The sequence below is a fragment of the Halichondria panicea genome, chromosome 13, assembly GCF_963675165.1.
Source record: "Halichondria panicea chromosome 13, odHalPani1.1, whole genome shotgun sequence".
NCBI classification, from domain to species: domain Eukaryota; kingdom Metazoa; phylum Porifera; class Demospongiae; order Suberitida; family Halichondriidae; genus Halichondria; species Halichondria panicea.
Window position 1 is genome coordinate 1214529 of NC_087389.1, and position 19999 is coordinate 1234527.

General features: G+C 43.5%; 8 protein-coding genes across 10 annotated transcripts; 3 read left to right on the forward strand and 5 right to left on the reverse strand.

Annotated features, from left to right (window-relative positions):
• Window positions 1-16: 16 nt before the first annotated feature.
• Window positions 17-4633, reverse strand: LOC135346399 (myelin regulatory factor-like protein). Of its 2 annotated transcripts, none has more exons than XM_064544014.1 (17): window positions 4509-4633; window positions 4317-4439; window positions 4120-4165; window positions 3464-3807; window positions 3120-3355; window positions 2705-3058; window positions 2319-2412; window positions 2146-2196; window positions 2031-2084; window positions 1717-1793; window positions 1584-1646; window positions 1359-1503; window positions 1223-1303; window positions 916-1035; window positions 580-762; window positions 410-523; window positions 17-166 (listed from the first exon to the last, which is right to left on the reverse strand). In XM_064544014.1, the coding sequence occupies exons 3-17, from the start codon at window positions 4157-4159 to the stop codon at window positions 17-19; spliced, it is 2106 nt and encodes a 701-aa protein (XP_064400084.1). In that variant the 5' UTR covers window positions 4160-4165; window positions 4317-4439; window positions 4509-4633. The 2 variants fall into 2 exon arrangements, with proteins under 2 accessions (XP_064400084.1, XP_064400085.1); XM_064544015.1 differs by having other exon boundaries at window positions 4539-4624.
• A 77-nt stretch (window positions 4634-4710) lies between these two features.
• LOC135346404 (pyruvate dehydrogenase protein X component-like) lies at window positions 4711-6270 on the forward strand. Its single transcript, XM_064544021.1, has 5 exons — window positions 4711-5077; window positions 5130-5463; window positions 5593-5739; window positions 5829-5875; window positions 5942-6270. The coding sequence occupies exons 1-5, from the start codon at window positions 4758-4760 to the stop codon at window positions 6180-6182; spliced, it is 1089 nt and encodes a 362-aa protein (XP_064400091.1). The 5' UTR covers window positions 4711-4757; the 3' UTR covers window positions 6183-6270.
• A 92-nt stretch (window positions 6271-6362) lies between these two features.
• Window positions 6363-7425, reverse strand: LOC135346410 (vesicle transport protein GOT1B-like). Its single transcript, XM_064544028.1, has 5 exons — window positions 7282-7425; window positions 7106-7197; window positions 6871-7049; window positions 6558-6639; window positions 6363-6509 (listed from the first exon to the last, which is right to left on the reverse strand). Exons 1-5 carry the CDS (start codon window positions 7310-7312, stop codon window positions 6468-6470), a joined length of 426 nt encoding a protein of 141 aa, XP_064400098.1. The 5' UTR covers window positions 7313-7425; the 3' UTR covers window positions 6363-6467.
• A 13-nt stretch (window positions 7426-7438) lies between these two features.
• On the forward strand, window positions 7439-12176 carry LOC135346402 (meiosis 1 arrest protein-like). The gene is made up of 8 exons (XM_064544019.1): window positions 7439-7551; window positions 7607-7767; window positions 7981-8160; window positions 8447-8675; window positions 8901-9139; window positions 9252-9488; window positions 9701-9929; window positions 11798-12176. Exons 1-8 carry the CDS (start codon window positions 7515-7517, stop codon window positions 11971-11973), a joined length of 1488 nt encoding a protein of 495 aa, XP_064400089.1. The 5' UTR covers window positions 7439-7514; the 3' UTR covers window positions 11974-12176.
• On the reverse strand, window positions 10058-11513 carry LOC135346405 (uncharacterized). Its single transcript, XM_064544023.1, has 2 exons — window positions 11178-11513; window positions 10058-11115 (listed from the first exon to the last, which is right to left on the reverse strand). The coding sequence occupies exons 1-2, from the start codon at window positions 11392-11394 to the stop codon at window positions 10166-10168; spliced, it is 1167 nt and encodes a 388-aa protein (XP_064400093.1). The 5' UTR covers window positions 11395-11513; the 3' UTR covers window positions 10058-10165.
• LOC135346400 (carboxy-terminal kinesin 2-like) lies at window positions 12117-15987 on the reverse strand. Of its 2 annotated transcripts, none has more exons than XM_064544017.1 (14): window positions 15861-15987; window positions 15679-15798; window positions 15345-15605; window positions 15057-15224; window positions 14714-14911; window positions 14374-14542; window positions 14030-14244; window positions 13835-13972; window positions 13491-13634; window positions 13156-13314; window positions 12882-13020; window positions 12557-12770; window positions 12373-12448; window positions 12117-12310 (listed from the first exon to the last, which is right to left on the reverse strand). In XM_064544017.1, exons 1-14 carry the CDS (start codon window positions 15867-15869, stop codon window positions 12266-12268), a joined length of 2055 nt encoding a protein of 684 aa, XP_064400087.1. In that variant the 5' UTR covers window positions 15870-15987; the 3' UTR covers window positions 12117-12265. The 2 variants fall into 2 exon arrangements, with proteins under 2 accessions (XP_064400087.1, XP_064400086.1); XM_064544016.1 differs by having other exon boundaries at window positions 15057-15236.
• Window positions 15988-16076: 89 nt separating this feature from the next.
• LOC135346756 (pyroglutamyl-peptidase 1-like) lies at window positions 16077-16884 on the forward strand. Its single transcript, XM_064544488.1, has one exon. It carries the CDS (start codon window positions 16112-16114, stop codon window positions 16739-16741), a length of 630 nt encoding a protein of 209 aa, XP_064400558.1. The 5' UTR covers window positions 16077-16111; the 3' UTR covers window positions 16742-16884.
• On the reverse strand, window positions 16864-19969 carry LOC135346754 (uncharacterized). Its single transcript, XM_064544486.1, has 6 exons — window positions 19761-19969; window positions 19622-19705; window positions 19499-19555; window positions 19383-19441; window positions 17956-19331; window positions 16864-17558 (listed from the first exon to the last, which is right to left on the reverse strand). The coding sequence occupies exons 1-6, from the start codon at window positions 19875-19877 to the stop codon at window positions 16945-16947; spliced, it is 2307 nt and encodes a 768-aa protein (XP_064400556.1). The 5' UTR covers window positions 19878-19969; the 3' UTR covers window positions 16864-16944.
• Between the last annotated feature and the right edge of the window lie 30 nt (window positions 19970-19999).

Below are 19999 nucleotides of genomic sequence, written 5' to 3' on the forward strand. Positions count from 1 at the left end.
AATTAATGTGAAGAATTTAAATAAACAGTAATAAAACGACAATAACTATCAGCATGGTATTGGCTATCCATAGTTTAGAATGTCCCCATGGCGACTGCTGCAGATCATGGAGGCAGGGCTGGGCCTGTGCCTTTTTCAATACATTCACCTGCTCACTTAGCTTGTTCTGTATAGACATGTTGTGAGTGAGTGGGTGTAACGAGAAACATTATATGTATATATCAAATGGTAGACTCGTTCCCAGGCCGATTTTTTTTTTAAGGAACGGAAGGGGAAAAAAGATCTAGCGTTCGATTAGACACAAATCGGCCTGGGAACAAGGCTAGTCAAATGCTTGCTATTATATTCTGCACACAGATACGCCTATTGTGTCTTAATGAACTGTACGTATATTTATGTATAAGCTTACAGTGAGGATCTTGAGCTCCTGCACTGCTCCGATGGTCTCCATCAAGACCTGATCTTTGTCCACCATTAGTAGATTCTTTACACACACGCCATCACTCAACTTAGCCTCAGCATTCTGACAGAGGGGAACTTGTATACACGTCTGTTATATATAAATCAATCAGGACTCACTGTTTCCATGACAGCATCAGGTATCACTTGTTGAACCTCTTGTGCCAACAACCCAACCTGTGTGCGATGCCTCGTCCCCTCCTCTGGTGTTGGGCTGATCTCACCACTTCCCCCTCCTGTGGCCAGCTGGTAGGAGTAGAGCTTGAGTCGTGATATGTTGTCAAGGTGATGTCGAGAGACCACCTTAGTATGGAAAAAATACTTAAATTGACATGTGAGCGTAAGTACATATGCATGGAGTTTAACACAATGTTATGACTGTAGTTACAATTGAGGCGAGGTGACAACATAATCATGTATAGTGAAGCTAAAACGGTAGGTTATTGCAAATCTTACTGGTTGTATATTCTTTTTCACTCTGCTGTCAGATATCTGAAGCACTTGGCCGGTGACTTGAATGTTGCCATGTACAGTGAGTGCCTCATCAGGCTTGTCTGTGTTGATACCAACTCGTCCCTGCATGAGAAAGAGTGTGTGTATGTGTGTAGTTTGTGGGAGGTGGGTATAGTGTGAGGTGTGTGTAGTGTGTGAGGGGTGTGTAGTGTGAGGGGGTGTGTAGTGTGAGGGGGTATGTAGTGTGAGGGGGTGTGTAGTGTGAGGGGTGTGTAGTGTGAGGGGTGTATAGTGTGAGGAGCATACTTACGTGGTGGAAGATGTTCTCAGGGTTGGAGCATTTGTACCAGAGGTAGTCACTATCACTGTCGAAGTTGCCAGGATTAGAAGCCTGTGGGGCAGATCATAACAAGTCAAAGGCTCAATCAAAACAGTACAATGCTTACTCGAACAACGATTCTCTCTGAAACGTGGGCACAAACTGGTAGTGAGTTGTCTGGAGTTTCAGCGTGCAGAGCAACCACAAGAGAAAAATACTTCTGTTCCGGGTTTGGTTTACCTCTTTTCCTCATGTTGTTATGTGTTGTCTCACTGCAGTTCGGACAACAGTTAGTTAATCACTACAACTGTACACATGTGTGAAAAGTGTCGCTATAACCTTATCAACTCACCTGAAATGAAGACGACCGACGGTACGCTTCACTGGTTTCTCTGGATTGTCCGGAATCTCAATCCTACAAATTATAAATCATTAACTAAAAGCGGCTGTTAAAATAATATTATATCATCAGTGTACTAGCTTACATGTCTGGGGTGTATCTAATTTTCGTTCGATCTGAGCGTGACTGTTCCAACTGGATGCTGCTGTTCACCTGCTCAAACTGCAATACAGAAGAGTTGTAAATACCGTATAACGGCTTATTTCCGTATGGTGGAAATGTTTATAAATTATATTCGTATTGTAGAACATTATACGAAAATTAGAAATTATTCTACCGCACTAGATTCAACGCCACTATCCTGAGCTGTATGAAATTAAATAGAGAGTTTATACAAAAATTTGCACCAACGAAAAACTACCCGCTATACGGTATATCAGTGATGAAATGTTAACTCACTCTTATGCCGTGGAGATTCAATGTGAACCTCTCGATTGGTTGGATGGATCCATTCTGTAGAATTATTTAGAATTATTTAGTGACCATGCAGTTTTGTTTTTTATACCGTACTCACTTTCATTTTGACAAACTTTGGTGCTCGTTTGAACAGCACTGTCACGGTCACCTAAATAGAAAGAGAAAAATAATTATGGTATAAGTCATCCATTAGCTCTACTCTATAGTCAGCTTTATATCCTCATGCGGCTACGCCTCGAGGCATAATTATGAGTCTCATTAATGCCCCACCTGAAAATGGTTCTTCTTCTGACACACAAAAGAGTCATCAATAATGGAAAAGTTGAAACCTTTATCTGTTTCCACCTGGAACCCAATATTGTGGCTGCAAAAAATAGTAATTAATCGTTAGCCCACACAATACCCCTCGGAAATGTATACCGTATTACTAGAATGTTTTGTGAGCATCATACATATGCAAACTTTGCGAGGGTTGATCAATTCACAACAATAAATCGCAAAACCTAGTACTAGTAAATACACAATCATAATCCTTGCCAGAACGCAATAGCAAAGGGTCAATTTTTCTGCTGATTTGGATCATTCGCATTTCATCCTCAAAATATTCTAGTATCTAGTAATACAGTACATCTGTTTACATATTTCTGTTAGCTCACATGTCAATGAGTGCCGCATCACACATTCCCTGCCAGCTCTCCACCATGTGTGCTCGCCACTTCAGCTGGTGAGGTAGTCTATCCACTGCATCGGAATTGACTATTCGTCTCTCGTCCCTACCCCCATCCCCCTCGGCTGGAAACTGAGACCCTCGTTCAGCCAGCTGCTCAAGACCAGACTCAACCCCTCTCTCGTCATCTGGCTCCATGGAGTGGTCATGAGACCGCTTAATAGACCGTCTAGACGCTTGTCCACGAAATGAAGAGCTTGCATGCATTCGAGCCATGTCTTGTTGATACGCCAAGTGACTGTGTTTGTCATCCACAGGCTTTATGCCATGAGCTGGTATTTGACTGAATATGGATAAAAAATATAAATCACTGTTTCCACTAATTATAACTACAAAACACTAACCTTGCTTTAGCTAGAGGGTGGTGTTGAAAGCCAGTTGGGAAGGGCCCTAACTGTTGAGCCTGGTTCATTAGGAGACACTGAGCGGCGTAACCCATGTCTTGGTATGGAGGAGTGATGGTGGTCGGCGTGATGACAGTGGCCAGCTCACTGCCTGGGGCATCTGTGAGAAGACCAGCAGGCGAAAAGGCACCTGGCATAGGGTATATAGGGGGACCTCCAGCTCCACCCCCCTGTTGCTGCATGAGATTATGGCCATTAAAAAAATTCCTTTGCATTATACACACACACACACACCACACACAGGCACCCTACTGTGTACAATCATACATAATTATACCACTTACCAATGTCATCATTTTTACATAGTTGCTCAGTGAAATGCCTTCTGGCGTCGACTGAGTTGCCTTGTAATTGTACGGAGGTAACAGCATGGTAGGAGGCAACTGTCCATAGCCTGAAGCAGCCTGTCCTAAAGTTGCTGCTTCTTGATTGTTTAGACTTGCCGAATAGCTGTGTAGATTGGATTCTCCATTGGGCAGAGAGCGGGATTCACTTGTTTCCGATTTTAGGATGACTGCAGTATTGTGTTCCGAGTCTTTTAGCAGCACAGAGTTAGTGGGTGTGTTTGGAGAGGAGCTATGACTGCTGGTGGGTGAGTCGGTACTGTAGCTGTCTTGCTCCTCATCGCCTGCAATATCATAGGTTACCATAGGGTTAGGTTACCATAGTTAGCGTGGCTTCGGTTCATCATGTAGCTATAGCTATTCAGGAAATGAATGCTAGAGGAAGTAGATCTATAAAGTAGACTTGTGCATCAGTCTCCATGATAATCGGAGTATGTGCAACGGGTACATGTCTAGCTATGTAGGCTACGACTTACTACAAACAGAGGAATGGAATGACAAATAAATGTTATTTTTTAGGAGTGCTAACTAGACTAACTATAATTATACATGATAGGTCATAGCATTGGAGTAAAGTGACATTTACGCCAACTCACTTTGTTTTTCAGCGTTCTTGAGCTCTGCTGGTGACGACATCGCTTACTGTGAAGGAAGACATGCTCATTACCACCGCTAGCTATAATATAGCTATAATAATAATTATATTACCACTACATATTATATAGATCTAGCTGAAGTGATGAAACTGACATCATAGCTAACACTGTGACTACACAACAGTGCTCACACTCACAGAGTGCAAGGCAGTGGGAGATGGTACCAGGAACCGTCCAGTGCTGTAACTCTGCTCAACTAACCAAAGATTACTGTGATCTTGGAGACAAATTCATCTTTCTGCAATGCAACTGTGTGGTTTCTGTGGAACAAACAATAATTGACGAATAGAGTGGTACGTATCTAGATATCTAGAGTCTAGACTACGTACATGTAGACTCGATATAATTAAACAGTCTACATTTTGTAGTTCTTCTTGCCAACTAATGTAAACAAGTGTGAGATTATTAGTGTTTTCTCATGGGAACTGAAATAGAAAACCATTAGAAAACCCAATGTGATGGCTGAGGGGGTGGGGCTCATTTGCTCAACTGGCCTAACCCTCGGCGTTTTAACGAAACACTCAAAGAGGTGGGGCTGGTGGAGGAGGAGAAAAGGTTTAAAGGTCATCTCTCGAGAAATGGCTGTAAATATATCTAAAGACTTATTCCGACTCTTTGGACTCTCTGGGAGGTTTGGATGGTTAACAACTTGCTCAACATCAATGACATGTGTCCAAGCAAGATCTCTGAGATTGCTGGAAAGTGGAAGAGGAGCTGGTTCAAGCAACAACCTAGCAACAAGACAACTGCACAGTACTAGCCAGCATTGCTTGGGTGTGCCTGCTCAAGATGCCTCAGTACCATTGTCACCTGCTGTACGGTACCTGGTATACACTCACAATATCTCCAACTTGTCTCAGATTACAGCCACTGGACCAGGCCACAGACTACTAAAGGGGTAAGTTGACGTTCATCAACCAACCATACTTAATAATTATGTATTTTTACAGGGACATCCTTCAGTATATTCAAGAAGTCAAAGATGGCCGATCCGTCCAACCTGCTACTAAAACCACCGTCCAACCTGCTGCTAAAACCGATAAAAAAAAGCCTTCCCAACAATTGGCCAAGAGTGTGTCCCAAGGCTCCAAGCAGACCTTCACTGATGTCCCTGTGGATAGTAGCAGAGTTGCAGCTGCCCAGAGAGTTGCTCAACACAAAGCGTCCACTCCTCACACATACACCAGTTCCAGCTGTGCTCTGGATCGTGTCTTTGAGCTCGGCTACAGTGATCACCACCACCTCACAGCTTTCCTTGTCAAAGCTGCTGCTCTCACAGTTCAGGTTAGAGTAACACTTAGTCTAGTTATATTAATGATGGTGTATTCATTTAGGTTTGTTATAAGGATCGTTTATGTACTAATCTTGTGACCTTAATGTTATATTGTTTGTCCCTCACCCTCTTGTGTACAGAGAGTCCCCCAGAGCAACTGTGTGTGGGTTGATGGTGACTCGCGGCCATTGCCCTCCATCAGTGTGTCTGTACTCGGCGGAAGTGGGACAGTCAGAGTGGGCGGAGCTGCTGGACAGTCCCTCAAGTCAATCGCTAAGATTGTTCAAGTGGGTTGTTGTTTTAAAATGAGGAATATTGTCCCTTCACATAGATCACTATCTAACTGTAACTTGTAACTCGCTTTTATTACATGCAGGAAGGTTTTGCAACCCAGGACAATAAGAGTGAGAACTCCAGCATAAGGTACTCAATATCTTCATATTATGTGCTAATGATTCGTATTTCGTCTCTGTATATACATGCATATAGCCTCTACCATCTGGAAGGAGCTAACATCGCACACTTTACGTCAATCGGAGATCCCACCAGTTCCTCCGTTCTCTGTATCGGGTCCCCTCATCTCGTCCTTAATGACCAGGGGACACTCTCCAAAAGAGTGACAGTCACACTTACCGCTGATGCTCGCTTGTTGGACTATGAACTCTGTTGTCACTGGTTGCAGACATTTTGTAGCATAGTTGAGGCACCTGATACCAGTGGACTCTTATAGTAGCTACATATAAACCCACCCTCATGTTAATGTGCGTTTGTGTATAGTGTTTTTGTAATGATTAGTTCCTGTCAATTATCTGCTTGTACATGCATTGCTTCAGTAGTAACGAAAATAGACAACCCGACAAACTCATAGTTGTCTCAATATTACTGACAATTGTTCATTTTTTCATAAAAGTTTTGTATTTAATACTCATGGATTAATTAAATGATTATACAAAGAGAAGTGAAAAGATAATGTAAAAGACTATATAATATTTCTTGCATCCTAATTATGTCTATCTTAGGCTGGTGATTGAGAGTCATCCGATAACTTGTCAACAATCTGGGGAGGGGGGGGGTATCACTGAGAGCTGTAAAGGATTGTTCTTACCGTTCTCAGGCCTGGTAGATTGAGCACATGGCCAATTAATGGAGCACGTCTTAGGAACAGCACAGCATGTGGCAGCAGCCCTCTGTGTGTGTGTGTGTGTGTGTGTGTGTGTGTGAGTGTGTGTGTGTGAGTGTGTGTGTGTGTGTGTGTGTGTGTGTGTGTGTGAGTGTGTGTGTGTGAGTGTGTGTGTGTGAGTGTGTGTGTGTGTGTGTGTGTGTGTGTGTGTGTGTGTGTGTGTGTGTGTGTGTGTGTGTGTGTGTGTGTGTGTGTGTGTGTGTGTGGGTGAGTGTGTGTGGGAGATTAAGGTACTCACCCAAACAATAAGAAGGCTCCATAGCACTCCACAAGCATACCAATAAGTGGCCACCCTATCAGTACGATCAGAATGCCTCCAAAGAAAAATGCCGAGCCCTTCAATTTATGAGTCTGGAAGAAAAACCTGTAAGTCCTCTCAAATCCAATAATGAAAACCACTCCTCCCAGAAACAGAATCTGAAATGAGATCATAGTACAATTTACTACACACAAGAGAGTTGTTAAGGACTCACGTTTCCCATCGCTAGCAGTCCCTTGTCGAAGAACAGCATTACGCCCAGGAAGAGGAAGGCCATCCCAAACGTTACCAGCCCAAGACCAATCTCTGGACGATGGATATGTCATATAATTATATCTCTGATCATATCATAATTATGATCAGACACATATTTTTTTATTAGTCACTTACTTTGCATGTCTGTGAGGCTGACTGAAATCATTGTGCCTCTTGACTCGACTGGCAAATAGAGACAAAAGAAGGATCAAGGAGGTGATTAATTTTTCAGTGCCTAAAGAGTTAACACACGTGGTTGATTACAGTATTTATTTTGCATGATCCTTTACCTGCTGTTGCCTGTAAGTCCCTTTCAGGGTTTTAGGTAGAATGATCCTTACCCACACTACCACTGATGCTATAATATAATGGCTGAAGAGAGAGAAGTGTTTCAAAGACAGCCTGGTTGGTAACTCATTCAAATGCCTCTAAGTATTCACTTACTACACTGTTCTTGCAGCCAGGGCGGTGCTGATAGACTTCACACCACCTATCACCCTGGACACCCTCACCAACATCCAGCAGTCACTAAGCAATACCCTATCTCTCCTGACTCATCTCTCAGGGGGTCATGTCAGAGTCCCCTACATCAGTCTCATTGTACTCGGCAACTATCCAGAGGTACATTCCATTTCACTTATCTTTTATATATTGGACACTCAGGGGATGCAAATAAGTACTTTATCACAGGCTGAAAAATGTCGGGTCATTTTCAATGTCGACCTGCCATCAGCAAATGATGACCTGACATTCACAGCCAGACGTTACATGTCCCATAAAGTTAATTGCTTATTGTAATAACTTACATATGGACTTTGTTCACCTGTATTATAGGCAATTTACCCTCTACAACCGCTGAAGGGTAATACTACTCGTCTGACGTCAGCCATAAAAGAACTGGGCTCTCTTGCACGGAACATGGTTGCTAGACAGCGTCCAACCAGAGGCTGTCTCCTGGAGGGTTTACAGGAAGCACTGGCACAATTCAACAGACTCTCTCAGACCTATAGACAGGTACTGCTAGCTAGAAGATATCGTCTTTTGGTACATGTAGGTGTCTTTGACTGCCTGTAACTTGAGTTAAGAGCATTCAAATTGAAATTTAGTAGCCATTTGAGGGATCTATCTTGCATGGTGTGGATGCTTAGAGCGGATATTTTGTGACTAGCCGAATTTCACTCCAACTAAGGCCATAGGCTTGTGGTTTTTGCTTTATTATGAGGCCTTTTGGTAGGAGTCTCATCCCGAGTGTAACCATTAAATTTTTACTATGTCGTATTCTAAACTCTGAACTCTGCAGGGTCCTGGCAGTGCAAACCTTCCCTCTCAGATAGAAATCACTTTATTGACGGCCATGAGCCCTTTGAAAATGAGCTCAATGGTGGGGAGGACGACCGATCATCTTGACCTACAGCACCTCAAGATAATCAATGGTGTGTGTGTGAGTGACCCGGACCGGCTAGTCATGAGTGACGGCCCTGGGAGTGTAGAGGAAGGCGGGCTGGACCATCACAGCCCACCTGACTTGGGTAGGTTGTCTCTAGTCCAGTTACTGACAAAAGTGTACAATGTACGTGTACTTATTAATACGTACTTGGCTATAGCTTAGGTGTACATACTCACACTGACTTAACAGCTTTGTCAACATTCAATGTGTATCAGTACTATCTGTACGTGTACATGTACTCCTTCAAATCAAAATTTCGTTGTGCAAGACAATTTACTATCTTTTTATGATTTGCAATTCTCTACAGGTCTGAGCATGTTGGAGGTGGTATCCATTGACAACGATGTACTTAACCTGCAGAGTGTGTTTCAGGGCTGGCTGCGAGACTGTAGCACTGACAGTGAGCACCTGCACTTGTCTCTACCCCCTACACTGCAAGGCCTGACAGGGTCTGATGGTTTGTCCTCACAGCTTTCCCTCAAGTGTGACCTTCACGAGAGACTATTGGACCCTCTACTGTTAGGAGGAGGCATCGGACAAAAGTTTGTAAGTGCATTCGAAAATACGCTGAATGGGGTTTTTGCCATTTAACAGTACCATAAATTCAATGTTTGTAATCAACTCAAGCATGCGTGTTTGATGTTTGTCACACTTCTAGGCTCTAAATGGGCCCATTGGACACAGAGGCTCTGGCAACTCTTCTCTCTCAGTGCCCAGTCTACCGGTGCACAAGCTTCGAGCGACGGCCCTCGTGTCAGCCGAGGGAGTGTGTGAAAGCGTTCTCTTTGGACTGCCTCAAGTGCTGAAACCAACCGCCTGCTGGAAACTGGACTGGGAGGATCTAGAAACTAACCAGCAGCTATTCTGTGCCCTCTGTCAACATCTCAGAGACAAGGTACATGAGTGAGTGGGGGTAATCTTCAAGACCTCAATCTAAGTTTGTCTTAGAGCAAGTTGCTGTATCTCACGGACTAGCATCGTTCCCGGCCTGACTTTTCTGTAGTGGAACGGCCTAGAAACGACTTAGAAACAAATCGGCCTGGGACCGAGGCTACTTACCAACATGCCTTGCAAATATAATACACATCAGTCCCTCTCCCTCCACAGAATCAAATGCTGGTGGCCAAAGCTGATATCTCAAGCTCCCTCCTCTCCCCTCATTTCCTGATTCTCCCGTCAACGTCTCAGTCGCTGCTCATTAAGTCTCTGGCCGTCAACGAGCTGGTGTTACCCGTGGAGCCACCCACAGCTGTGGAGCTGCCCAGCAGTGCCGTGCAACAGTTTGTAACCAACGCACTGGACCAACTGGAGACCTACGACACTTACAACCCTCTAAGTATGTTGTTTCGTGTTGGAGTAGCTGGTCAGAATGAGGTGAAAAGTACTAACTGACCCCTACCCTTTCCTTGTATTGTACCTCATGCTCTAATGTACTTTTTTTTGCACAACACTTGATTAGAAACAGTCAGCAAAATGCATGTGTACGATGTAGGGGGAAATAAATCTTTGCACAATTAAGCATTATCATAGGGGCATGGCCATCTAGGCTAATATTTTTTTAGCAGAGATCTTTTAGCGTACATAAATCTGAATAGTGTTCAGTGGAAGACTTCCATCCCCACACAGCCTTAGTTCTATATCATCTGTACTTGGTTCAGGTAGTTGCTTGCAGAAAATAGGTGGGTCATTAAAAGTGCAGCATGTGTTACCAGAACCGCATTGATTGCCATCCCAAATAGGGTTTCGGAGGTAATGAGTATTTCCAGTAGCTGTGTGCCTACTCGTAATAGATGTTGCACAAAAATAGTCGTCTCCTACAAAAGGGGGTATCACTCCCGTGAATTCGGTATCGCTTCGAATGCAAGGACAACTTGAGCTGTCTGTAAATAGTTCGTCCCTTGCTGCTGCAAGTGTCCAAATATGCTTTCGTGGATATTGGCCGTATGTTATACTGATCCCCTCAACATATGGATCGTCAATTGTTAAGCTCTGATTTTGGTAGTAGGGATCAAATGCAGTTGTTGAGCTCCATTGGTATCCTAAAATGTTTCCGCAAACATGGGAATATTCAATCCCATGAACGGGGAAAGTAAGGGAATGACAATAGTACCCGACTCCTCCGGGTATTTGACAAAAGTAAAATAGCAGACCATAATCTGGGCCATAACTGCCATAAGTATACGTGTCTGGGCACCTGCGATCATTTACATTCACTGAATAGTTAGCTAGTACCATCCACCCTCCCGTATTGTTGCAACAGGTCCTTGTCATGTTGCAATATACTTGGATAACTGTTCCATTGCCTGTGTACACCCAGTAGTCCTCTGAAGGACTTTCCAGAGCAATTTCATTGCAAGATCTGGCCGGGTTATCGGGAGTCCCTTTTGGAAATGGAGACTCAGTCGTAGGACTTTCTGTAGTAGTTTCAGGTTGAGTCGCAAAAGAGGTTGGTGATTGAGTACTAGATGTTGTTTGTGGTTCAGCGCTGGTAGGACTTGTACAATATGTGTTGGTGTTTTGAGCTGTATATTAATTAATAGTGCTCAATTAAAAGCCAAGTTTCAAGCAGCCAATGTAAACTTACCTATAGTTGACAAAGATGTGGCAATCGTTTCAAGTGTTGATGAAATTATCTCTAGCTTAGAATCCAAAGTCATGGATATCTTGTCCATCGTTTGTTGCACTCTTTCGGGAAAGTTTTGCTGGCTGCTCCTATAGCATGTTGTTGTTTTTTGTTGATTCCAAGTTGTACCATAAGTCAGATAGGCGCAAAGAAATAAAATACTAATCCATTTCGACATGTTTCAGGCATGCAGTCTCTTCCTATCACTAAAGAGAGCAACTGGTAACTCTCTTTATAATTATGCTCTGTAGTAGGCCTGTGGAATGTAACCAGTTATGCACCATACAGACATGATGGCGCTATAGTAGTATGTTTTTATACAATTGGGACATTAAGTTTTTAATTGTTAAGTGCTGATTCCTTTTACACATGCATGCACACAAATGACTGAAGTAGGGATGTGACTAGGTACATGTATGTACCATAACAGACATGATGGCGCTCTATAGAGTAGTCAATTGTTTTCGATACAGACATGATGGTGCTATATATTTTCAATTGAATTGCTTTGGGAATTGAAAGCATTAATTTTGTCATGCATGCAAGTTGATACAAATGATTCCCTTTACCTTTTATTACAGTGTCTCCCTGTGGTCTGTACGAGAGTCTAACCCAGTCTAAGAGAGGTCCAGGTGTGGCCCAGAGAGGCCCAGGGGGTGTGGTCCAGAGAGCCCCGCCTAACCCACCCAGCAGAGCCAGGAACTCCACTCTAGGCACTAGGAGGAGCTACAGTAACAAGAAGGGACTAGGATTCTGATCCCATATAACTATGCTTATGTCCTTTAATCAGATCATGCATAATTGCTATAGGTACGTTAATCAACTTCAACAATGTAACCCCTCTCACATTTTTATGATCATCAAACTTACATGTAAATTATGTGTCATCATAATCACTGCTTCAAGTCATTCATCAAGTTCATATAAATAGAACATGATTGAGGAACAAGTGTACAAAAACGTTATGTGAATGGCATGGCATGTATGGGTAAATAGTTCACAAAAAATAGTATGAACGTGAACATAAGGTATACACGTATAATTAAGTTTTATTTTGACGATTTCTTTGCTGTCCCAATATTGCATTGGTTCACCTGCATGGGATATAGCAACAGTAGTAATGGAGTGGTCATTAGCACACTGAAACAGTACTCACAGTTGTGGCAAAACGCAGGGAACACAGTGTCTCCTGGTATGACTCAGCTTGGGGGGAGACATTCACAAACATGAGCCTGCAAGCAACACAAGAGAATGCACAATGGTTTAGAATGCACTCAAGTCAACGGGCTTGGCTGTAGCTAAGGTAAACCACAGTGCACACACTATACCACACAACATACGTCTTGCTGTTTCCTCCTAGAGAGTTTTGCAAGAGATAGGTGAGTTTGGAGTTTCTATACGGAATGTGCGACTCCTTGTTGGCCAGGGCCATGATCACAGAGCCCAGGTTGCTCAGGCTCTTGTTGATGCTCTTGGTCTCCTTGAGCCTATCTCCAGCAGAGCCAGACTGTGACAGCCGCTCAGAGCCGGCCAGGTCCACCAGGTTCAGTATTCCTGAGTGGGGGAGAGAACAAAGTCACACATTTTTGCAGCTGCTTTTTTATCAAAAATTGAAAAAATGTATTGTACTCTGCTAAGCACGCACGCACACACACACACACTTACCACGACAGCTCTCTTTAGTTGCTTCATTCCTGCCTGTGATAGTTAGAATGAAGACAGAGTGGCTCCTGGACGACCTCTCGTTGCACTGAGTGGATGCCACAGCCCTGTTCTTGGAGGCACGCTCAAGCAATTTCTGTACCTGCACAGAACGCGAGAAGAGAAGTCATGTGATTGGGAAAACATTCTACATGTACGTATAATATACCAGTTACATTTAACATGTTATCAGTAAGTATAATTTAATGAAGGCACAGCTACTGGTAGATGCACAAACCTGCTTTTGGGAGGTGACAACAGAGGGAGTGACATTGGTGACATAGACCTCCCCTGCGTGTTGTGGGTCCTTCTTGATGTCTATTGTCTGAGTAGTGCTGGACAGGAGGTCACGAAGACTCTCATTATAGATCTCAAGGAACATGGCCTCCATCTTGTACTGCAAGGAATAATTATATATACAAGTGTGTAAGAAGAAGTGAACTACAACAAAATGATGATACGTGGATGTTATGTGCGAATAAAATGTATCTGTACAACATTCTGACTCAAAATTAATGCTTTTACATGTCATATACTTTTATTTTGTTTAAGGTACACAGATTGACCCCTCACCTCCCATCCCTGCTCCCTGAGTTGAAGAGCTGATGAGAACACTTGATCGACTGCTCGTGGGATCATGCCCTTCATGTCCCCCTCACTCTCCAGCAACACTCTCTCCTCCGGACCCTCCATAGTGAATGTCTTCCCAGAGCCAGTCTAAACAGAGAGATACACATGTCACAACAAATTAAAGAGAGCGTACAGCTGATTTCACTCTATACTGTAGCAATGTTCAACTCTGCCACACATGTACAGTACTGGCCAGTACATACATTGTACATATCACGTTGTTTATATAATTATAGCAACCAAGAATGATGAACGTATAAGTAGTGCAGCTGCCTGTGATGACTTACTTGACCATAAGCAAAAATGCAGACATTGTAGCCGTCCAAAGCGCTCTGCACTAGCTGTGATATCTCAGAAAAGACAAACTGCTGGCTACTGTTAGGGCCAAACACTCTGTCAAACGTAAACTCGTAGTTCTTTTTAGCCTGTGAATGAAAATGTGTATACAAATGAACAAGTTTATGATATCAAATAAAACACACCTTATCTTGAGATGAGAGCTCAATCGAGAGCTTCTTCTGGTCATTGTTTGAGTCAGGGTATGTGAGGCCTAGCACAGACGTGGACGACTGCCCTCCATTCTTGGAGCCCCTGGAGGAACCTCCGGATGTAGAGGACTCCCGACCGGCATCATCGATGAGATAGCCAGCGTCAGTGGGGAGGAGCGGACGCACTCGACAAAACACACGGATGTTGCCTTCAGTGTGTGGATGGATGATGTACGTATATTACACAGCTACGTACATGTATGATACTAAAGAGAATACAGTGTGGTTAGATTGTATGTGTGTGTGTGTGTGTGTGTGTGTGTGTGTGCAATACGAACCTTTGAGTTCCTGTATCCTGTTATGGAGAGCTCTTCTAGTCATCTCGTCCTCTCTTATCCGTCCCTGATAATCACCGACAAGGCACTGGAGCTCGATTACATTCTGCTCAAGTGACGAGATAGTGGCAGCTTTGCGCACGCCATCAGATACTGCACAATCTCGAGCCACCTGCAGCAATAGAAACAACCTCTCTTATACACTATCCTGATAAATATGCACAACAGTAGGACGGTACACACTTGGCTAGCGCAACTGCATTCATGTGATTCACATTTCTTTTACTCCTACTGATCAGAAAATACATCAATGTATTTACCAATTACTAATTGGTAAATCTACCTTTGTTGCCTCCAGTTCGCTCTGCACTGCGGACATGTTGGCCATTGTCTGGGAGAGTGCTGTCCTCAGACTAGCTACCTCAGTACGACTCAGAGACAGACTGGCATCTAGTTCACTCGCTCTGCACTCAATGGCTGCCTTTGATCGCTCCATACTCTCTAGATCTCGCTTGGTAGCCGATATCGTCTCCTCCAGTTCCTGTGAAATGAAAACAGTATAATTTATGGTAACAACTCGAATTCTAACAGACATAACTATTTGCCAAGTAGCAAATCTCTTTGAAATAGCTAGCAAAACAGTTCCTACATAGCTGGCCATTTATGAGCACAAAGGTAATGCTCACCTTGATCTGTGAGTGTGCGACAGTCTTCTCCTCTTCCTTGGCCTGGATGGTGGTCTCCTGGGTCTCTTTAAGTCGCTCCAGCTCGCCCAGACGTCCGGCAAAACTATCTAACTGATTGCGCAGAGTATCAATAGTGGACACTGATGACTTATGGTCAGCAGCCATGTCCTGCAAGGAAACCTTTATCAAGAAATCAGTACATACATAATTATTAGCACATTAAAAATATTAGCGCTATAGGGTTGGTATGGGTGATTAGGTAAGATAATAGATACCACAGCAGCCTACCTGTAGTTGTCCTTTCAAGTCCCATGCTGGTCTCTTAGGAGCTTTCCCACTAGTAGCAGCAGAGGATGTTTTGGTATTGGAAACAGTGCACTTGGTAACGGGTGCTTTTAGTGGAGCTTTAGTTGCTCTGGTACTACTCCTTACAGCTGTTGATTTGAATGTAGTGGTCTTTACGGGTGGCTTAGTGATGACTTTGGCAGGTTTAGTGACAGGTTTAGTGGTAGAGGAGAAAGTCTTGGCTCGTTTTACAGCCGGACCATTCTGTAAACGCATAACACAAGTGAAGTTATTATTGATGTTTAGGATAATTATAATGACTGATGAAGGGTGTCACCTCTTTGCCGTTTGATGACTGCTCAACTTGAGAGAGTGGTCTCTTTCTACCCACAGTGGCTGGCTGAGGGAGACGAGAGGGCTTGGGGATCCCAGTGTTCTTAGCGGATAATGGTACTCTCTGTGTACATGTACAGATGTGTCATACTTCAATCATTTTCAAGCCTCATACTTTATAGATACCTTCTCCATTCTCTGGTAGACGTCGAGTACAGGCTTAATTGAAGAAACTGTCACGGCTCAAACACTGATGAGAAGATCAAAGAAGAAGAAACTCGGATTTCAAAACTGCTTTAAAAATCAATTTGATTGGCGAACGATAATTTAACCACGCCCCCATAAAATTGCTGATTCAGCACTCTACCAAATCTGTCACGCCCCCCTACTATTTAGGGGGCGTGGTAGGGGTATGTCCATTTGTTTATTTATCCAAGATGTCTTCAGAGCAGCTACATGTACATGTAACAGAAAGCAAAGGCCCAGTTCTTGTGACAGGATTTGGACCTTTCGGCCATCACGCTATAAATGCCAGCTGGGAAGCTGTCAAGGAGCTGGGAAAACTGGGAATCGAGTACAAATCAAAGAAAGTATCTCTAGAGACCAGGCAGATCCCGGTTGTGTACAGTGAAGTGTCCTCAACTGTCCCTGGGCTACACGAAGAAGTCAACCCTCGTCTGTGCGTTCATGTTGGAGTCTCCCCGTATACAGTGATGAAGTTGGAGAGATGTGGCAGGAACAATGGCTATCAAATGAGCGACATTTACGGCCGTACTCCTTCGTCAGAATGCTGTGTGTCTGGAGGTCCGGATGCCATCACTACTAGATTTGACATTGATAAAGTTTGTCAAAAGCTTAGCCTGAAGCAACACGATGTTAAAGTCAAAGTTTCTGAAGATGCTGGCCGTTATCTGTGTGATTTCATCTACTACACATCGTTACACACGAGTAAAGCTCCCGTGCTGTTTGTCCATGTTCCTGAGTTGGGAAATCCCTATTCTGCCTCTGAACTGGCCCATGCTTTGAGGGATCTCATTGAGTTACTGTTGGAAGAACTTAACAACTGACTGAATTATTTTTAGTGTCTGTTAGATAGCTAAGAAGTACAAGTTTAATCTGTTCATATCTCATTGCTCTCTATAATAATTATTATGTTCCATTTGTAAAATAATTATCATAAGACACTGCACAGCAATGCATAATAATATAACAGAGTAACATGATTCAAAATGCATATATATTGTAATACAACGATGTCATGTGATCTAATTTAATTATTGTACAGAAACACATAATCGGCCACAAGTTTCCTAACTCTGTCCACACTCGTCGCCTTTCCCTGCATGACCTTCGAAGTGGCTCTTTCAAATATTCGTTGATACTGACGACTGGTGACCTCTCCAATACAATGATACTGGTCTAATTCTGTCTTAATAAGGTATCGAACAGTGGGTAGTGACGTCACATTGACGGTAGAGGAGGAGGGCTCTTGAGGTGAAGGGGGATCGAGTGATTCACGAATGGTTCCGTCAACCATAGACCACGTACATGTACGCTGCTGCTGGTATATTGGGGTAGTAGCTTGGCTGGTCACTTGTCCATTGACTGGATGAGGTGAAGGGGGGAGTGATTCACGAATGGTTCTGTCAACCATAGACCACGTACATGTACGCTGCTGCTGGTATAGTGGGGTAGCTTGGCTGGTCACTTGTCCATTGACTGGATCAGTTTCGATATTGGACGGTGAGTCGTTCCTCCATTCATCGATGTCATAGTAGTCACTAGAGTTGTACATACAATCTGTGGTGGTTTTGATTTCATTACAACGGGGAGGAGGAGAGGGCTGCTTGTCTGTGGGCGTGACTGGCTCACTCGAATCATCTCCTATTGGAAAAGAATGGCAAAATATACAAATCCTTTAAAGGCATGTACTGTACAAACACCACACGAAGTAGCTCTACACAAGCGTATACTTTACTTGAAAAATGCAAGATATTTACGAAATCTCAGACAGATACACAGTGGTTTGCAGAACAGTTGTCATACTCGTAGCAGCAAGTCAGGCGATGACTCTCAAGTGTGTTGTGGTTTTGTGGTGGTCTGATCACACTAGACCTTCCACTCTGATGAGTCATGCATGACAGCAATTTCAAACGAGATTCCTCTTTTGAAAATGCTGTCATGACTCATCATGAGAAAGGTCCTATAGTGTGACCACAACACACTTGAGAGTCACCCCCTACTGCTACTGCAAAACCACTTAGTGTAGTTTAGAACTCACTCAGTGGTATGATGGTCCCATCCCTCTGTATAATGTTATTCTTGCTGTTGAGGTCATCTAGACCCTGCCGGATCTCATCTAATAGCCCAGCATTTCCTCCAGTAGCGACACTCAACCCAGTACTCAATCCTGAGCGAGAAGGTGTGGTGATGTAAGTAGAGCTTCTCTCTTGGAGTCGTCTTCCCTCAGGAACTGTTCTCCTCCCAATCTCGGAAGCAATTCTCATGGGAATTTTTTTGAGCTTTTGGTTGACATAGCCAGACTGAGGGGTGGGGAAATTTCTCTGTGGTGTGTGTAGGAATGAGGCTCCAGATTCGAGGATGATTTTCCGAGCGTTCTTAAGACCGGTGTTAAAGTCAGTGTGTCTGTATGACTCTCTAACAGCAGCTCGATAGACGTTCTGTTGAGGAGTATAAGAAGCCACAGTACGGGCCAAGCTTCTGGTTTTCATTCGCTCTCGTTGTGCAGGGGTAATATGGGGTCTCGCTTGATATAGTGCATCTTTAAGGAGTTTACGAGCGGCTTTTTTCTCTTTTTTCTTTGTTTTAGATCGTTTTCTCTTGCCAAGAACTAACTTTGGTCTTTTGCGTTTGTGTCTCTTTTTTTTGGTCGTCATTTTGGGTAGAGTGTTTGGTCTTGAAGTGGAAGGTTGGGAATCAGCTGTCGAAAATTTAGAATTACTTGCTTGCGATGTTTGTAGAAGATTGGAAACTTGAGACTTTATTCTGAACCGGGGATACATTGGTATAACTAAAACGGAGCAAGGTTTGATTCGAAGGTGAGATTTTGAAGACGAGTCTGCTTCCATTTTGACAGGAGCACTAGCCGAGTCTTTTCCGAGTCTTGAGATGGGTATGGTCGGTTGTCGTCCTGTACTACTCCCTGAAAATTGTCTCAAGAGTTCAACATACGAAGCTCTTGAATCATCAGATGGTTGGGCTTGAGTAGTCACAGCAGTAGTAGTGATGGGTGCTCTACACGGCTCTCCAGATGATGAGTTGGTGGTATTACTTTGATCTTCAACATCATCATTCACAATGTCCATGTCTTCTGATTCATCAGAGCTCTCACTAACAAGGATCCGGGGGGCTCCAATCGCACAAACGTTCTGAACAGTTCGTTGTATTCTAATTTCATCAATATCAGAGTCGGATTCACTTTCTTCTGTATCTGTTATGACCACTCTTGATTCGCTACGTCTCGGTCCAGTGTTGATACCAGATCCTGAGCTAGAGTCCCATTCGAAGCTGGCCTCAGTTTCAGTAGACGAGAAATCTGCTTGATGCTGTGCGTCAACGATTGGTTTACAGACAGGGCAATACCAGTCGTCTTGAGGTACCTCAGGCAGTGGAGGAGACAAACAGTCCAAGTGGTACCTATAGTCGGGAAAGGTATGATATTGATATACTTCAAGTTACTCTGCTCACCCTTTATCGCATCCATCACAGAGAAGAAGTTGGTTCTCTCTGTGATGGTTCTGGCATACCTGTGAGAATGCACACACAGTACATAGCGATTCGATTAGCAGTGCTCACAATCTCACCTCACAATGAGTTAAATCAGGTTCCTCAGTTTCTATCGCCTTATCTGGAACATAGACCTGAACATCAAACGGAGATACAATTATGACCTATGGGCGGGAGTACGCAATGGACACTGGACTTACTCTTTCCACACACTCTCCCAGAACAGTATTAAATACTTCAATGGTGTTGAACTTAATACGATCCACTGGACAACTGTTCACGATCTGCGAGGAAAGAGTTTATGGAGTTAAAATTAATTGATACTGAGCTTCTAATCACCTTGGCCCACTCCAAAATGCAGTTGTAACAAAATACATGGTCACACGGCTCAGGTTTTCCAAGCCTGGAACATCTTAGTCTCTTCAGACAGATACTACAAGTACAGCTCTCTTCCATGGCTAGCTAGCTAGCTAGCTCACAGCTCACATCAGTCTCTGTCTTTGTTTAAAGGTCCATGCTTGTAGTAATTAGCTAGATTAGTGGGCGTGGCTCAATAGCTGCTGAATCAGCAGCATGGG

Coding starts and splice junctions, on each gene's coding strand:
- LOC135346400 (XM_064544016.1), bottom strand. Junction 13,973..14,029: donor AGCTCTCATCTCAAGATAAG/GTGTGTTTTATT, acceptor TTTCATTCACAG/GCTAAAAAGAACTACGAGTT. Junction 13,021..13,155: donor TTGTCACCTCCCAAAAGCAG/GTTTGTGCATCT, acceptor CGTTCTGTGCAG/GTACAGAAATTGCTTGAGCG.
- LOC135346402 (XM_064544019.1), top strand. CDS start 7,515: ATGGCTGAAGAGAGAGAAGTGTTTCAAAGACAGCCTG. Junction 9,140..9,251: donor GAGGCATCGGACAAAAGTTT/GTAAGTGCATTC, acceptor TCACACTTCTAG/GCTCTAAATGGGCCCATTGG. Junction 9,930..11,797: donor CGACACTTACAACCCTCTAA/GTATGTTGTTTC, acceptor CTTTTATTACAG/TGTCTCCCTGTGGTCTGTAC.
- LOC135346399 (XM_064544014.1), bottom strand. CDS start 4,159: ATGTCGTCACCAGCAGAGCTCAAGAACGCTGAAAAACAAA. Junction 2,413..2,704: donor GATGCGGCACTCATTGACAT/GTGAGCTAACAG, acceptor TATTTTTTGCAG/CCACAATATTGGGTTCCAGG. Junction 1,647..1,716: donor ATTAGATACACCCCAGACAT/GTAAGCTAGTAC, acceptor TATAATTTGTAG/GATTGAGATTCCGGACAATC.
- LOC135346404 (XM_064544021.1), top strand. CDS start 4,758: ATGGCTGTAAATATATCTAAAGACTTATTCCGACTCTTTGGACTCTCT. Junction 5,464..5,592: donor CTGCTGCTCTCACAGTTCAG/GTTAGAGTAACA, acceptor TCTTGTGTACAG/AGAGTCCCCCAGAGCAACTG. Junction 5,876..5,941: donor AGTGAGAACTCCAGCATAAG/GTACTCAATATC, acceptor ACATGCATATAG/CCTCTACCATCTGGAAGGAG.
- LOC135346756 (XM_064544488.1), top strand. CDS start 16,112: ATGTCTTCAGAGCAGCTACATGTACATGTAACAGAAAGCAAAGGCCCA.
- LOC135346754 (XM_064544486.1), bottom strand. CDS start 19,877: ATGGAAGAGAGCTGTACTTGTAGTATCTGTCTGAAGAGACTAAGATGT. Junction 19,556..19,621: donor TGGGAGAGTGTGTGGAAAGA/GTAAGTCCAGTG, acceptor TTTGATGTTCAG/GTCTATGTTCCAGATAAGGC. Junction 17,559..17,955: donor TGGGACCATCATACCACTGA/GTGAGTTCTAAA, acceptor CTTTTCCAATAG/GAGATGATTCGAGTGAGCCA.
- LOC135346405 (XM_064544023.1), bottom strand. CDS start 11,394: ATGTCGAAATGGATTAGTATTTTATTTCTTTGCGCCTATCTGACTTAT. Junction 11,116..11,177: donor CACATCTTTGTCAACTATAG/GTAAGTTTACAT, acceptor ATTAATATACAG/CTCAAAACACCAACACATAT.
- LOC135346410 (XM_064544028.1), bottom strand. CDS start 7,312: ATGATTTCAGTCAGCCTCACAGACATGCAAA. Junction 6,640..6,870: donor GGAGCCTTCTTATTGTTTGG/GTGAGTACCTTA, acceptor ACACACACACAG/AGGGCTGCTGCCACATGCTG. Junction 6,510..6,557: donor ATCTACCAGGCCTGAGAACG/GTAAGAACAATC, acceptor CCCCCTCCCCAG/ATTGTTGACAAGTTATCGGA.